This window comes from Pelophylax lessonae (assembly GCF_965119305.1).
Source record: "Pelophylax lessonae genome assembly, chromosome: 7".
In the NCBI taxonomy this organism is placed as follows: domain Eukaryota; kingdom Metazoa; phylum Chordata; class Amphibia; order Anura; family Ranidae; genus Pelophylax; species Pelophylax lessonae.
In genome coordinates this window covers 277134154-277152016 of record NC_138774.1, presented here as the reverse complement: position 1 = coordinate 277152016, position 17863 = coordinate 277134154, and the positions used below count along the sequence as shown (strand labels likewise).

General features: G+C 46.5%; 1 protein-coding gene across 1 annotated transcript in view; it reads right to left on the bottom strand.

Moving 5' to 3' along the window:
* NCS1 (neuronal calcium sensor 1) overlaps positions 1 to 17863 on the bottom strand; it is a 167579-nt gene that overhangs the window by 16363 nt on the left and 133353 nt on the right. The window contains exons 5-7 of the mRNA XM_082263105.1: positions 10147 to 10235; positions 6260 to 6337; positions 3431 to 3551 (exon numbers count right to left, since the gene is read on the bottom strand). Coding sequence (XP_082119231.1) covers positions 3453 to 3551; positions 6260 to 6337; positions 10147 to 10235 — 266 coding nt within the window. The 3' untranslated portion in view covers positions 3431 to 3452. The remainder of the gene's footprint in view (positions 1 to 3430; positions 3552 to 6259; positions 6338 to 10146; positions 10236 to 17863) is intronic.

Genomic DNA, 17863 nt, shown 5'->3' with positions numbered 1-17863 from the left:
CATACAGTAGAGTGAGGGGGTCTGAGACACAACATTGGAACTGGTGTCATTTATAGACCTTGTTCTGATGCAGCGGAGAACCAAAAGTGCGGCTCCCGCTGTACATATTTGCCGCACTCAGCGCATAGAGCTTAGAGTGCTCCTGAAATATTGACAGTGTTAATGAATTAAAGATTAAAACAACATAAAAATAGATGTGCCTGGGGCCAGGCTTTAAATCACCTAGCAGTTTCTTAGACCTCAGTGGCTACATACTTACATGGTTAGTCTGGTTGAAATAAGACACAAGTCCATCTAGTTCAACCAATAAAAGGGTAAAAAAAAAAAAAAAAAATTTTTTACAATCCTACATACACAAATGGCCACGTGCAATTAGTTTCGAAATTTGGACAAATATTTAGTTATTGGGAAATTCAGATGTATGCGAATTTCCGAATTACAATTGTAAGGACTTTTTGGACAAAATTAAAATTCGAATCGTGTTCACCATCTGTAAGGGCGGCATTCTTCCCACCGACCATCAATGTAAAGAGCATTTTCCCAATGACCCTCAATTATTTTAACAGGAGCTCCCTGAGAGCTGAAAATTATTTTCAAGGTTCCTTTGGGGTTCAAAGGTGGAGACCGGCTGGTCTATGGTATCAATGTAAAGAAGCGAAAAAAAAAAAGGGGAAGGGATAACCCCCAGAAGTGATAGGACTTTTAAGGTATCCACTAATTAATCTCCTAAAGAAATGTACAATCCTTAATGTGTAAATACATACAAAATGTATTATAATAAAAATTCTAAATACATAAAAACCATCACATAGATAAATGAGCACAACAGTGCCGAGCAACATTCTCCTGAGCCAAAAGAACCTGTAAGTAGTCCGACATGTAGCAGGGTCTGTGTCTGAAGACCATCAAGATGGCCGACCTCTATGCCCGGGTCAAAAGAGTTCTAATGTACAAATCTACAAATGGATCGCTACGCGTTTCACTATGCAGCTTCTTCAGGGGATCCCATTAGCATGGTAAGTATACATTATATAGTATACAAAGTTGCTCATAAAGACCAAAATTCATTATATGGTTAATTTAAAAAAACCCAATTTTACCAAATCCTCAATTTTTGTCTCCCTGCTGGAGGGGCTATCCCACCTTGATCGAATCGGCATCTACACAAGCTGTTGGTCCTTTACAGGAAGGTTCACTTTGGACATCCCTTATGCAGTGCCGGGACAAGGACATCCAGCACCCAGGGCAAGGATGCCAAACTGCGCCCCCCCCCTTCCCTTACGGTTAGGGTCAAGGCGCTCCCCCATCCCTGCAATAAACCATTGAGCCCAGGGCAACCGTCCCTCCTGCCCATCTCTTGTCTTTCTCCTGTTATTTACACATTTAAGGATATATACGCACATTGGTTAGTTCCAGTTGGAACAATTCTACCACCATTATTACTCTACTGCCTCCATCCTACCACCATTATTACTCTACTGCCTCCATCCTACCACCATTATTACTCTACTGCCTCCATCCTACCACCATTATTACTCTACTGCCTCCATCCTACCACCATTATTACTCTACTGCCTCCATCCTACCACCATTATTATTCTACTGCCTCCATCCTACCACCATTATTACTCTACTGCCTCCATCCAAGAGATTATTGGGTACCCTCTGTCCTATATTATAAGTACGTTTTTCTATCTACTCTTTGGCTTTTTAGTCCATATATATATATATATATATATATATATATATATATATATATATATATATTGATATATACTAAATTGAGACGGTTATTAACTTCCTGTATTTTTAAGGACTATGTGCAATAGATATGTTTATAGCCAACCTCCTCACACCAGTCTGTGGGTGGATACGTGCTGGGAGAGATATTTTATAGGTTTTTATATTAACTATATGGCTCCTCCATCAATCTCCCTTTATATGGCTGTTTCCCTGGCTTCATGGGTGTACCATCAGTGGTGGCTGGTGCTCCATGGGCCGGAGGGGGGCGGCAGACGGACCAAACCATACACTCCCCCCCCCCCCCCGCTGACCACACCAGCCCACACACCATACCCGCTTCCTGATAGGCCAGGAGGAGAATCTGTGTGACAATAGCGAATATTCATTCCCTATTGTCACACAACTGGGTGGGCTCCGAGCGCAGTGCTCTGCGCCCCGAGCCCACCCTTTTTTGAAGCCTATTAGAGCCTCTGGCTCTAATCACATGCTTCAAAAGAAAACAAAAAAACCCCTATTGGAATCCATGCGTCCGGCGCCCTGCATGTAGATTAGGGGGCCGGATGCATGGATAGGGGGGCGGTGCCCCTGCGCCCCCAATGCACGGGCCGCCACTGTGTCTCTCCCCCTCAAACCCAGGGATAGAATATATACCGATGACTAAAAGAAATTAAAATTGAAAATATATTATGTACAATCTTTGTTTGGGATTTTGTTTGAATTAACCATGTAATGAATTTTGTTCTTTATGCCTATCAACTCCTATCACTTCTGGGGGTTATACCTTCCCCTTTTTTTCGCTTCTTTACATATGTATTGGATCTGGCACCACTATATCTAGGATCATGTCTCAATTTTTGCATACTATGGTATCAATGTAACCAGAGAAGAAAGCAACTGGAAAACCAACATTTTACAGATGTCACCAGAATAGGAACTCTTCCAATGGAAACACACTTCTTCCGGTGACAGCCGTCAGGTAAATTTCACCTAATTTTGGAGAGATTTCTACCTTTTTCAGACAGGGACTCAGACAGCAATGAAATCCTGCAAATATTTTAACAATCCCCAGTCCAAAACGGAAAAGTGTTGTCAGGATTTAACCATGAATTAATATTATTTAACACTCAAACTCTAATGGCGCAGGTGGAGGGGCCTTCAGAAAAAGCCAAGAACGATGGTGCTAACACATCTCCACACAAGTCTTTGCAAAATATCAATTTTGGTGGACCAATCCTGCTGATTATGTAGAATTTTATAAATGAATCCTCGTATGGTACGGTTCGGTACGCAATTTTTGCCGTTTCCATTGTGGATGGTACCCTAATTCCAAACCGTACCGTACCACTTTTTTGGGAGCCTTTCGTTGGGGTACCAAGCAAATCAGTACCGTACCAACAGGGTGGAGCTACACTCTGTAGAACTTTGATTGGTTGACAGAGAATCGTCCATCACAGCTTTCCGGCTACACCACGCCTATCATGAAAGGGTACTATAGGCAGTGGAAACGCAAGGTGTACAGTTCCGAACCGTACCGCACCGTACCACTCAGTGGAAACGAGGCACAATTGTATTTTTTGCATATATTGTATATAGTTTCCAGGAATTATTAAGCCAAGGTTCGCACAGACAGCTCAGATCCCAGATGCGGGTTATATAGCGAGTTTGAAAGTCTACCTTAGCTACTTACATACAGCTGTGGTAGGTGATCCCTATACCAATCCATCATATAGAGATAGTGCCTGCACAATCGAGGGGTCTGCCTTTGATCCTTCTTGAAATTCCTGCAGAGTCAGTTTACCATCGGAGTTCTGTAAGAAAAAATAATAGTAAGTAACAATTAAATTCAACTGATCACATATGTAAACAAAAAGTGCAGTGCTAAAAAGTCTAAAATGATAAATGAGTGTCCAAATCAGTGCTATAAACGAAATATAAATAAACGAGACCAATCAAATATACGAGACATATCAAACTATAAAGAGGCTAGTCCATCTGCTAAAGATCCAGTCAAAAGAAATAGTAAGTCCTTGAAGAAGCGTGTCATTCAAACGCTATCGTGAATATGGGGAGAAGATCTTCTTGTTTTATAGGTTAAATGAAAAGCCACCAGTGCACTTCTTAGATATAAAGTCAACTCAAATAGTGATCCCCTCCACCGTGCCAATGCACTCACCAGATGTCTGGTCCCCTCCACCGTGCCTATGCACTCACCAGATGTCTGGTCCCCTCCTCCGTACCTATGCACTCACCAGATGTCTGGTCCCCTCCACCGTGCCTATGCACTCACCAGATGTCTGGTCCCCTCCACCGTGCCTATGCACTCACCAGATGTCTGGTCCCCTCCACCGTGCCTATGCACTCACCAGATGTCTGGTCCCCTCCACCGTGCCTATGCACTCACCAGATGTCTGGTCCCCCTCCACCGTGCCTATGCACTCACCAGATGTCTGGTCCCCTCCACCGTGCCTATGCACTCACCAGATGTCCGGTCCCCTCCACCGTGCCTACGCACTCACCAGATGTCCGGTCCCCTCCACCGTGCCTATGCACTCACCAGATGTCCGGTCCCCTCCACCGTGCCTACGCACTCACCAGATGTCTGGTCCCCTCCACCGTGCCTATGCACTCACCAGATGTCCGGTCCCCTCCACTGTGCCTATGCACTCACCATATGTCTGGTGTATATATACTTTGAGTCCTATTCAACAGGAACTGTAGTTATTGCACCCGGGATCGTTCCCACAGTCAGAACCTGGTGTCCTTAACCCTCTCGCATCCACTGCTATTAAGGGTGAACAGGATAGCTGGCGGATCCACTCAAATCGTACCCAGAGTTCAAAACAGGCTGCCTCTTCCCCATCAGAAGTTGAGTCCCCCACCTCCCTTACATCACAGCGCACCTCCTTACCTTGTGCTGCTGCTGGGATGAAGCTGGAGGCATTTCTGGAAAGCGGAAAGTACAGGGTCTGGAGGAGGACCAGAGGAGGGCAGGAGCTCTCCTGCAGCGTCAGGAGAGGTGCGAGGGCCACATAAAATGGCCTGGAGTGCCAGATTCGGCCTGCAGGCCTTGTGTTTGACAGATGTGCCCTAGGGGGTGCTTGCTAACTGTGTGGATGAGGTGCTCTGACTGGGTGAAGACAGAGATCCGTGTTCCTGTTAAGCAGAAATACAAGATCTCTATCTTCTCCCCTGACAGAATGGCGATCTGCCTTGTTTACATAGGCAGATCGCTATTCTGTCTGTCTTGGGAACGATTGCGGGTGGCTGGTGGACATCGGGTCCACTGGACCCGTTGATTGACTCCTCCTGCAGCCGCGCCCCCTAGAGCTCCTACACGAAATGATGTACAGGTACGTGATTTCGCGTAGGAGAGCCGACTTGCCGCAGTAAATGTACGTTAGGCGTTCGGCAAGTGGTTAACCAGCTACGGACCGCCCGCTGCAGTTATACTGCGACAGGCAGCCCCTCCTGTGTGAACTGACGTAGGGGTATGTCGGTCACGCACCTGGTGCCCGGTGCACCCGCGATCGCTGCCCGCTGAGAGAGAAGGGCGGGCAGCTGTTGTAAACACAGCTGACCATTCTTCTCTCTGAAATGTTTACAGACCAACTGTGATCCTTCTTTATAGGATCACAGGCCTCTGTGATCATTTCAAAAGCTCATCCCCCCACAGATAGTAAACACTCCCCTAGGCTCATATTTAACCCTTTGATCACCCACTAGGTCAACCCCTTCCCTGCCAGTGTCATTATTACAGCAACAGTGCATATTTTTAGCACTGATTACTGTAGTACTGTCACTGGTCCCCCCAAAACTGTCAAAAGTGCAAGTTAGGGGTCCGATCTGTCCGCCGCAATGTCGCAGTCCCGCAAAAAATGGCAGATCGCCGCCATTACTAGTAAAAAATAAATAAATAAAAATGAAATCTTCCCCTAGTTTGTAGATGTGATAGCTTTTGCGCAAATCAATCAAAATACGCTTATTGGGATCTTTTTTTTTACCAGAAATATGTAGCAGAAAACAAATTGGCCTAAAATGATGAAAACATTTTATATAATTTTTTTTTTTGGGAATGTTATATAGCAGAATGTGAAAAATATTGTTTTTTTTTTTTCAGAATTGTCGCTCTTTTTTTGTTTATAGCGCTAAAAATAAAAATCGCACAGGTGATCAAATACCACCAAAAGAAAGCTCTGTTTGTGGGGGAAAAAAAGGACATCAATTTTATTTGGGTACAGCGTCGCATGACTACGCAATTTTCAGTTAAAGTAACGCAGTGTCGAATCACAAAAAATGGCCTGGTCATTAAGGGGACAAATCCTTCCGGTCCAGAACTGGTTAAAAAAGGCGCTGGAAAAACAGCCAATTCTGGGATGATCCAGTTTATTTAGCATAAATACAGGTTGATGATATAGGACAGCATTTTATATGTTTGTGGCCCTTTATGAAGAGCACCCTACAGAGTGCCCAATAACTACAACCCTTGTGCTGCAATTATCTTATAACTTCCGCTCACCTTGTCCATCATTGCAAAAATCCGGTCCACCCTCTTCTCTGGAGTGTTTTCCTCCTCTGGAAGCTCCACTGTGTTACCCTGCAAAAAGAAAACCAAAAAAAGCACACACATAAATCAAATACACTCCAAATGTATTCCCAGCAATAGGCTGCATTCTGTAAGCGCCATTACATTGTCCAATAGCTGGACATTTGGTTTTGTTCAATGATGGGGCACTATTCCTCCCACTGACACCAATGATGGGGCACTATTCCTCCCACCGACATCAATGATGGGGCACTATTCCTCCCACTGATACCAATGATGGGGCACTATCCCTCCCACTGATACCAATGATGGGGCACTATTCCTCCCACTGACACCAATGATGGGGCACTATTCCTCCCACTGACATCAATGATGGGGCACTATCCCTCCCACTGATACCAATGATGGGGCACTATCCCTCCCACTGACACCAATGATGGGACACTATTCCACCCACTGATACCAATGATGGGGCACTATCCCTCCCACTGACACCAATGATGGGACACTATTCCTCCCACTGACACCAATGATGGGGCACTATTCCTCCCACTGACACCAATGATGGGGCACTATTCCTCCCACTGACATCAATGATGGAACACTATTCCTCCCACTGACACCAATGATGGGGCACTATTCCTCCCACTGATACCAATGATGGAATACTATTCCTCCCACTGACACCAATGATGGGGCACTATTCCTCCCACTGACACCAATGATGGGGCACTATTCCTCCCACTGAAACCAATGATGGAACACTATTCCTCCCACTGACACCAATGATGGGGCACTATTCCTCCCACTGATACCAATGATGGAACACTATTCCTCCCACTAACACCAATGATGGGACACTATTCCTCCCACTGACACCAATGATGGCACTATTCCTCCCACTGACACCAATGATGGGGCACTATTCATCCCACTGACATCAATGATGGAACACTATTCCTCCCACTGACACCAATGATGGGGCACTATTCCTCCCACTGATACCAATGATGGAATACTATTCCTCCCACTGACACCAATGATGGGGCACTATTCCTCCCACTGACACCAATGATGGGGCACTATTCCTCCCACTGATACCAATGATGGAACACTATTCCTCCCACTGACACCAATGATGGGGCACTATTCCTCCCACTGATACCAATGATGGAACACTATTCCTCCCACTAACACCAATGATGGGACACTATTCCTCCCACTGACACCAATGATGGCACTATTCCTCCCACTGACACCAATGATGGGGCACTATTCCTCCCACTGACACCAATGATGGGGCACTATTCCACCCACTGATACCAATGATGGAACACTATTCCTCCCACTGACACTAATGATGGGGCACTATTCCTCCCACTGACACCAATGATGGGGCACTATTCCTCCCACTGACATCAATGATGGGGCACTATCCCTCCCACTGATACCAATGACGGGACACTATTCCTCCCACTGACACCAATGATGGGACACTATTCCTCCCACTGACACCAATGATGGAACACTATTCCTTCCACTGATGCCAATGATGGGGCACTATTCCTCCCACTGACATCAATGATGGGGCACTATTCCTCCCCACTGACACCAATGATGGGGCACTATTCCTCCCACTGATACTAATGATGGGGCACTATTCCTCCCACTGATACCAATGATGGGGCACTATTCCTCCCACTGATACCAATGATGGGACACTATTCCTCCCACTGATACCAATGATGGGACACTATTCCTCCCACTGATACCAATGATGGGACACTATTCCTCCCACTGATACCAATGATGGGACACTATTCCTCCCACTGATACCACTGATGGGACACTATTCCTCCCACTGATACCAATGATGGGACACTATTCCTCCCACTGATACCAATGATGGGACACTATTCCTTCCACTGATACGACACTATTCGTCCAACTATTATTATTATTATTAAAAATAAAAAATGAAAAAAATCCCATGTACATAATGGTGGTGGAAGAATTATGCAGTGGGGATATTTTTCAGTGGCAGGAACTGGGAAACTAGTCAGGATTGAGAGAAAGATGAATGCAGCAATGTACAGAGATACTGTATCCTTGATGAAAACCTGCTCCAGAGTCCTCTGGACCTCAGACTGGGGCGAAGGTTCATCTTCCAACAGGACAACGACCCTAAGCACACAGCCAAGATAACAAAGGAGTGGCTACGGAACAGCTCTGTGAATGTCCTTGAGTGGCCCAACCAGAACACAGACTTGAACCCGATTGAATATCTCTGGAGAGATCTGAAAATGGCTGTGCACCAACTCTCCCCACCCAACCTGATGGAGCTTGAGAGGTCCTGCAAAGAAGAATGGGAGAAACTACCCAAAAATAGGTGTGCCAAGCTTGTAGCATCATACTCAAAAGACTTGAGGCTGTAATTGGGGCCAAAGGTGCTTCACCAAAGTATTGAGCAAAGGCTGTGAATAGTACATGGGATTTCTTTACATTTTTATTTTTAATAAATTAGCAAAGATTTCAAACAAATGTCTTTCACGTCATTATGGGGGATTGTTTGTAGAATTTTGAGGAAAATAATGAATTTAAAGCATTTTGGAATAAGGCTGTAACATAAAATGTGGAAAAAGTGAAGCGCTGTGAATACTTTTCGGATGCACTGTATGAATGTGAAACAGGACAGGGAGGTGTGAGGAATAGGTGGAGTTCTGTAGTCCAGTAGGGAGGAATTTCAGTGCAGCACAGGCACTGTTGTCAGCCCAAACTGTAAGTTAGGAGCACACTGGATTTTTGACAGAGTTTTTAAAGGGATTAATCAAGGAGAAATGTGCATGCATTGGACAGATATAATTTTTTGGCCCCGACTTATACTTTAACTGCACTGGCTGTGCTATTTGGCAGAGCTGGCTGATCTCAAGACTGGCTGAACAGAATTTCAGTTCTTTTAGTATATATAGTTACATAGTAGGTGAGGTTGAATAAAGACAATAGTTCAACCTGTGTAGGTGTGTGTGGCCGTAATCATCTCTCATACCCCTGAATGTTCTGATCCTTGAGATGGACGTCTAAGAGTCTTTAGAAAGCCACCATACTTCCCGCAGAAACCACCTCTTGTGGTAGAGAATTCCACAATCTTGTAGCCCTAACAGTAAAGAACCCCCTGCATAGCCTGAGGGTAAAACGCTTCTCCTCTAATCGCATTGTATGTCCTCGAGTCCTCATGCAATCCCTTCGACTGAATAGCTGTTTTTCTATGCTGAGATCACCATTGAGATATTTATAAATTGCTATCATGTCCCATCTCAGGCGTCTCTTCTCCAGGGAGAATAAATGAAGCGATTGCAGACGCTCTTCATAATTAAGGTCCTCCAATCCCCTAATTAGTTTAGTTTAGTAGGTGAAAGTGTTTGTATATGTATTTCAAATTTGTATTTAGCCATATGCCGAAGTTAAACTTTTATTTTTTTTGGATAAATGAGAAATTTTAAAAAGGCCCTGTTCACACCTGAGCGTATTTCAGCTCGTAAAACGCTCATCTCTGAAGTCTCAAAACGCCAAACAAGCAAATTCCCATTCATTTCAATGGCCCCTGTTCACATATGAGTGTTTTGTCACCTGAAGCAAAACGCCTGAAGCTCAAAAAAGTACATGAGCTTCTTTTTTTGGCAAATTACAAGCGTTTTTGTTCGATTTCAATACCTGCCTCCAAGCACCTGCAAAAAACGCCTGAAAAACGCCCAAAAAAACGCCTGAAAACGATACGCTCAGGTGTGAATGGAGCCAAAATAATTTGATTTTTGGCATTTGGATTACTGATTTTTTTTCGCATACATTCAATCCAAACTTACCACCATCTGGTAAATTGCATCCACGATATCCAGCATCTCGTTTCGTGTGATGTAGCCATCATTATCCAGGTCATACAATTTAAATGCCCCTAAATAAAGAAGACGAAAGTCATTGTCAGACATAAACCTCTTTTGTAGAATTATATACACTCGCCGACCATTTTATTAGGTACACCTTGCTAATACCGGGTTGGACCCCCTTTTGCCTTTAGAACTGCCTATATTCTTCATGTCATAGATCCAACAAGGTTTTGGAAACGTTCCTCAGAGATTTTGGTCCATAGGGACATGATAGCATCACGCAGTTGCTGCAGATTTGCCGGCTGCACATCCTTGATGCCAATCGTCACATCCCAAAGGTGCTGGTGACTGTGGAGGCCATTGGAGTACAGTGACCTGATCTGGTGAGTGTGGAGGCCATTGGAGTACAGTGACCTGATCTGGTGAGTGTGGAGGCCATTGGAGTACAGTGACCTAATCTGGTGAGTGTGGAGGCCATTGGAGTACAGTGACCTGATCTGGTGATTGTGGAGGCCATTGGAGTACAGTGACCTGATCTGGTGAGTGTGGAGGCCATTGAAGTACAGTGACCTGATCTGGTGAGTGTGGAGGCCATTGGAGTACAGTGACCTGATCTGGTGAGTGTGGAGGCCATTGAAGTACAGTGACCTGATCTGGTGAGTGTGGAGGCCATTGGAGTACAGTGACCTGATCTGGTGAGTGTGGAGGCCATTGGAGTACAGTGACCTGATCTGGTGAGTGTGGAGGCCATTGGAGTACAGAGACCTGATCTGGTGAGTGTGGGGGCCATTGGAGTACAGTGACCTGATCTGGTGACTGTAGAGGCCATTGGAGTACAGAGACCTGATCTGGTGAGTGTGGAGTCCATTGGAGTACAGTGACCTGATCTGGTGAGTGTGGAGGCCATTGGAGTACAGTGACCTGATCTGGTGACTGTAGAGGCCATTGGAGTACAGTGACCCAGATCTGGTGACTGTGGAGTCCATTGGAGTACAGTGACCTGATCTGGTGACTGTAGAGGCCATTGGAGTACAGTGACCTGATCTGGTGAGTGTGGAGGCCATTGGAGTACAGTGACCTGATCTGGTGAGTGTGGAGGCCATTGGAGTACAGTGACCCAGATCTGGTGACTGTGGAGGCCATTGGAGTACAGTGACCTGATCTGGTGAGTGTGGAGGCCATTGGAGTACAGTGACCCAGATCTGGTGACTGTGGAGGCCATTGGAGTACAGTGACCCAGATCTGGTGACTGTGGAGGCCATTGGAGTACAGTGACCGGATCTGGTGACTGTGGAGGCCATTGGAGTACAGTGACCTGATCTGGTGACTGTGGAGGCCATTGGAGTACAGTGACCTGATCTGGTGACTGTAGAGTCCATTGGAGTACAGTGACCTGATCTGGTGAGTGTGGAGGCCATTGGAGTACAGTGACCTGATCTGGTGACTGTAGAGGCCATTGGAGTACAGTGACCTGATCTGGTGAGTGTGGAGGCCATTGGAGTACAGTGACCTGATCTGGTGAGTGTGGAGGACATTGGAGTACAGTGACCCGATCTGGTGACTGTGGAGGTCATTGGAGTACAGTGACCTCATTGTCATGTTGAAGAAACCAGTGGTGAGATGATTGGAGCTTTGTGACATGGTGCATTATCCTGCTGGAAGGAGCCATCAGAAGAATGGTACACTGTAGTCATAAAAAGATGGACATGGTCAGCAACAATACTCAGGTAGGCCGTGGTTTCTAAACGATGCTCAACTGGTACTAAGGGGCCCAAAGTGTGCCAAGAAAATATCCCACACACCACCACCACCACCACCAGCCTGAACCATTAATACAAGGTAGGATGGATCCGTGCTTTCATGTTACACCAAATTCTGACCCAACCATCTGAATGTTGCAGCTGAAATTGAGACTCATCAGACCAGGGAACATTTTACCAATCTTCTGTTGACCAATTTTGGTGATCCTGTGTGAATCGTAGCCTCAGTTTCCTGTTCTTAGCTGACAGGAGTGGCACCCGGTGTGGTCTTCTGCTGGTGTAGCCCACCTGCTTGCCCTCACTCGACTTCCTGCCTGTGAGGAGCACAGACCGGATAATTTTCTCCGCTGCCGGCGGGTCCGGTAAGCAGCAGGGAGGGGGGGGGGGTATCTTCTCCCGCCGCACCGTAAGTGTGATCCCGTGGGGAATCTGCTGCTGGGACCTCCCTTATGTGAAAGAGGACCGCCCGCAGATTCAAAAAATTCCAGGTTTATGGCAGCTATCTGCTACCATAACCCTGGTATTTAACATCAAAGTGCTGATGTATATCGGCAGTGGGCGGTCTGGAAGTGGTTAAGGGGGTAAAACCTTCCGAGGGCTGAAGTAGTTAAAGTGGAGTTCCACCCATTTTTAATAACTTGGGTTACATAGATGTATGTAATCCCCTTTAAAACTACTTTTACCAATGGAAACTTTTTTTTTTTTTTTGCCAGGAAATACCTTATTTTCTTCTTTATTCATCCTCTCCTCACTTCCGGGTCCGGCCGCCGATCGGCGATTACGTCATTCGGCGATTCGCAGGGGGTGCTGGGATGTATCTCATTGGATGAAATCTCGCATTATTACACAGGTGACCTGAGCTGTACTGTATGCATTGTATTGAGGCCGTGCTCTGCCCCGCCTCCGCCCCACCTCCTCTCAGTGAGCGTGGACTGAAAGCATTATATCCTCACTGAGAGGAGGCGGGGCGGAGGCGGGGCAGAGCACGGGCTGAATACAATGCATACAGTACAACTCACTGAGAGGAGGCGGGGCAGAGCACGGGCTGAATACAATGCATACAGTACAACTCACTGAGAGGAGGCGGGGCGGAGGCGGGGCAGAGCACGGGCTGAATACAATGCATACAGTACAACTCACTGAGAGGAGGCGGGGCGGAGGCGGGGCAGAGCACGGGCTGAATACAATGCATACAGTACAACTCACTGAGAGGAGGCGGGGCGGAGGCGGGGCAGAGCACAGCCTCAATACAATGCATACAGTACAACTCACTGAGAGGAGGCGGGGCAGAGGCGGGGCAGAGCACGGCCTCAATACAATGCATACAGTACAACTCACTGAGAGGAGGCGGGGCGGAGGCGGGGCAGAGCACGGGCTGAAAACAATGCATACAGTACAACTCACTGAGAGGAGGCGGAGCGGAGGCGGGGCAGAGCACGGCCTCAATACAATGCATACAGTACAGCTCAGGACACCTGTGTAATAATGCGAGATTTCATCCCATGAGATACATCCCAGCAGCCCTTGCGAATCGCCGAATGACGTAATCGCCGATCGGCGGCCGGACCGGGAAGTGAGGAGAGGATGAATAAAGAAGAAAATAAGGTATTTCCTAGCAAAAAAAAAAAAAAAAGTTTCCATTGGTAAAAGTAGTTTTAAAGGGGATTACATACATCTAAAGTTACTAAAATGGGTGGAACTCCACTTTAAGATAAAAAAAAAATCTTCTGACTTCAAAATTCCTTTAAATCCCCTTTTCTTCCCAAAAATGATGGTCAGTTGGAACTTCAGCAAGTCATCTCCACCACGTCTAGATGCCTAAATGCATTGAGTTGCTGCCATGTGATTGGCTGATTAGCAATTTGTGTTACCAAGCAATTGAACAGGTGTACCTAATAGAGTGGCCGGTGAGTGTAGAATACCATAGATAATAGGACTGTTAAAGATCTTTTATTTGTCAGATTTACACATAACAATGAACATTTATAAATGATGCTTCAGCGATCTCTGGAGACGCAGCCAAGAACAATGGAGAATCAGCGAAACATTTCTCACGTAGTCTTTGTTAAAATAAGCCAATAAATGATAGCAGACTGGAAAATCAGACTGGAAAATCTCCCGTGTGTGATAACAAGCAAATCGAACTGTCAGAGGATCTCGTGATTTCCCCAGAGGAGGTAAAAGAAACCTCAACTAAAATAAATGCAATACAATTTTTGTGACTATAATAATATAACTTAGTTTATAATCTATTACTGCAAAGACTCTTGAAGAAAAGAAATAGAAACTGATTATACTGCTATCTGTGACCCCATTGGAGAGATTTTCCTTCATTTTCTGTCCAGGTGACACCCAAACAAGAATGAGCGCCTGTGGTGTCACTAGGTCAGAAAGGTACAATAAAAAAAAAATCTGAGAGTTTCTAATGTTTCTCTACTGCAATAAAACATTTTTCTGCTGCTGTGAGATAATCCCATTATTTTAGGACACCGTGTTACGGGGACAGGAAGTAAAAGGAAATCTCTCCAGTGGGGACACACCTTTTTGCTTTCACTCTTTGCCTATAAAAATCTTTTTAAAGAGACCCCAAAAATTGAAAGTTAAAGGTTCAGAAATATCAAATATTTTACCGTATATACTCGAGTATAATCGGACTTTTTCAGCACGTTTTTTTTATGCTGAAAAAGCCCCCCTTGGCTTATACTCGAGTGAGGGTCCACACTTACATTTCTCCGGTGCAGTGCGCATGTGCCGCTGCCGCTCGGGAAAGCCCGTACATGTTCAGCTATTCCCGGGCAGACGGCGCATGCGCAGTGATGTGTTGGCGTCTGCATTTTTAAACGTAAGGCGCCTCACCGAAAGTTAAGTGAGAATCCTCCGCAGCCCCTGCATCTTCTCAGGAGATGCAGGGCTGCGGGCATGGTACAGGAGATTCTCCTGTATTATGCCCGCAGCACTGCATCTCCTCTACTATGACCGCATCCCTGCATCTCCTGTACCATGCCTGTACCATCTCCTGTACCATGCATGTACAATCTCCTGTACCATACCTGTACCATCTCCTGTACCATACCTGTACCATCTCCTGTATCATACCTGTACCATCTCCTGTGCTATGCCTGTGCCATCTAATGTACCATCTCCTGTACCATGCCTGTGCCATCTAATGTACCATCTCCTGTACCATGCCTGTGCCATCTAATGTACCATCTCCTGACCTGTACCATGCCTGTACCATCTAATGTACCATGCCCACAGCCCTGCATCTCCTGTACCATGCCTGAACCATCTCCTGTACCATGCCTGTACCATCTCCTGTGCTATGCCTGTACCATCTAATGTACCATCTCCTGTACCATCTCCTGTACCATGCCTTTACCATCTCCTGTGCTATGCCTGTACCATCTAATGTACCATCTCCTGTACCATGCCTGTACCATGCCTTTACCATCTCCTGTGCTATGCCTGTACCATCTAATGTACCATCTAATGTACCATCTCCTGTACCATGCCTGTACCATCTCCTGTACCATGCCTTTACCATCTCCTGTACCATGCCTTTACCATCTCCTGTACCATGCCTGTACCATCTAATGTACCATCTCCTGTACCATGCCTGTACATCTCCTGACCTGTACCATCTAATGTACCATGCCCACAGCCCTGCATCTCCTGTACCATGCCTGAACCATCTCCTGTACCATCTCCTGTGCTATGCCTGTGCCATCTAATGTACAATCTCCTGTACCATGCATGTACAATCTCCTGTACCATCTCCTGTACCATCTCCTGTACCATGCCTTTACCATCTCCTGGTCTATGCCTGTGCCATCTAATGTACCATCTCCTGTACCATGCCTGTACCATCTCCTGACCTGTACCACGCCTGTACCATCTAATGTACCATGCCCACAGCCCTGCATCTCCTGTACCATGCCTGAACCATCTCCTGTACCATGCTTGAACCATCTCCTGTACCATGCTTGAACCATCTCCTGTACCATGCCTGTACCATCTCCTGTACCATGCCTGTACCATCTCCTGCACCATGCCTGTACCATCTCTTGTACCATGCCTGTACCATCTCCTGTACCATGCCTGTACCATCTCCTGTACCATGCCTTTACCATCTCCTGTGCTATGACTGTACCATCTAATGTACCATCTCCTGTACCATGCCTGTACCATCTCCTGACCTGTACCATCTAATGTACCATGCCCACAGCCCTGCATCTCCTGTACCATGCCTGAACCATCTCCTGTACCATGCCTGTACCATCTCCTGTACCATGCCTGTACCATCTCCTGCACCATGCCTGTACCATCTCCTGTACCATGCCTGTACCATCTCCTGTACCATGCCTGTACCATCTCCTGTACCATGCATGTACAATCTCCTGTACCATACCTGTACCATCTCCTGTACCATGCATGTACAATCTCCTGTACCATGCATGTACAATCTCCTGTACCATACCTGTACCATCTCCTGTACCATACCTGTACCATCTCCTGTACCATCTCCTGTACCATGCCTTTACCATCTCCTGTGCTATGCCTGTGCCATCTAATGTACCATCTCCTGTACCATGCCTGTGCCATCTAATGTACCATCTCCTGTACCATCTCCTGACCTGTACCATGCCTGTACCATCTAATGTACCATGCCCACAGCCCTGCATCTCCTGTACCATGCCTGTACCATCTCCTGTACCATGCCTGTACCATCTCCTGTACCATGCCTTTACCATCTCCTGTGCTATGCCTGTACCATCTAATGTACCATCTCCTGTACCATGCCTGTACCATGCCTTTACCATCTCCTGTACCATGCCTGTACCATCTAATGTACCATCTCCTGTACCATGCCTGTACCATCTCCTGACCTGTACCATCTAATGTACCATGCCCACAGCCCTGCATCTCCTGTACCATTCCTGTACCATCTCCTGTACCATCTCCTGTACCATCTCCTGTACCATCTCCTGTACCATCTCCTGTACCATCTCCTGTACCATCTCCTGTACCATCTCCTGTACCATCTCCTGTGCTATGCCTGTGCCATCTAATGTACAATCTCCTGTACCATGCATGTACAATCTCCTGTACCATCTCCTGTACCATCTCCTGTACAATGCCTTTACCATCTCCTGGTCTATGCCTGTGCCATCTAATGTACCATCTCCTGTACCATGCCTGTACCATCTCCTGACCTGTACCATGCCTGTACCATCTAATGTACCATGCCCACAGCCCTGCATCTCCTGTACCATGCCTGTACCATCTCCTGTACCATGCCTGTACCATCTCCTGTACCATGCCTGTACCATCTCCTGCACCATCTCCTGTACCATGCCTGTACCATCTCCTGTACCATGCCTGTACCATCTCCTGTACCATGCCTTTACCATCTCCTGTGCTATGACTGTACCATCTAATGTACCATCTCCTGTACCATGCCTGTACCATCTCCTGACCTGTACCATCTAATGTACCATGCCCACAGCCTTGCATCTCCTGTACCATGCCTGAACCATCTCCTGTACCATGCCTGTACCATCTCCTGTACCATCTCCTGCACCATGCCTGTACCATCTCCTGCACCATGCCTGTACCATCTCCTGCACCATGCCTGTACCATGCCTGAACCATCTCCTGTACCATGCCTGAACCATCTCCTGTACCATGCCTGTATCATCTCCTGTACCATGCCTTTACCATCTCCTGTGCTATGCCTGTACCATCTAATGTACCATCTCTTGTACCATGCCTGTACCATCTCCTGACCTGTACCATGCCTGTACCATCTAATGTACCATGCCCACAGCCCTGCATCTCCTGTATCATCTCCTGTACCATGTCCACAGCCCTGCATCTCCCGTACCATGCCCGCAGCCGCTGTTTTGGGTCTCATGGTGGTCCAGTTGGGTCCAGCA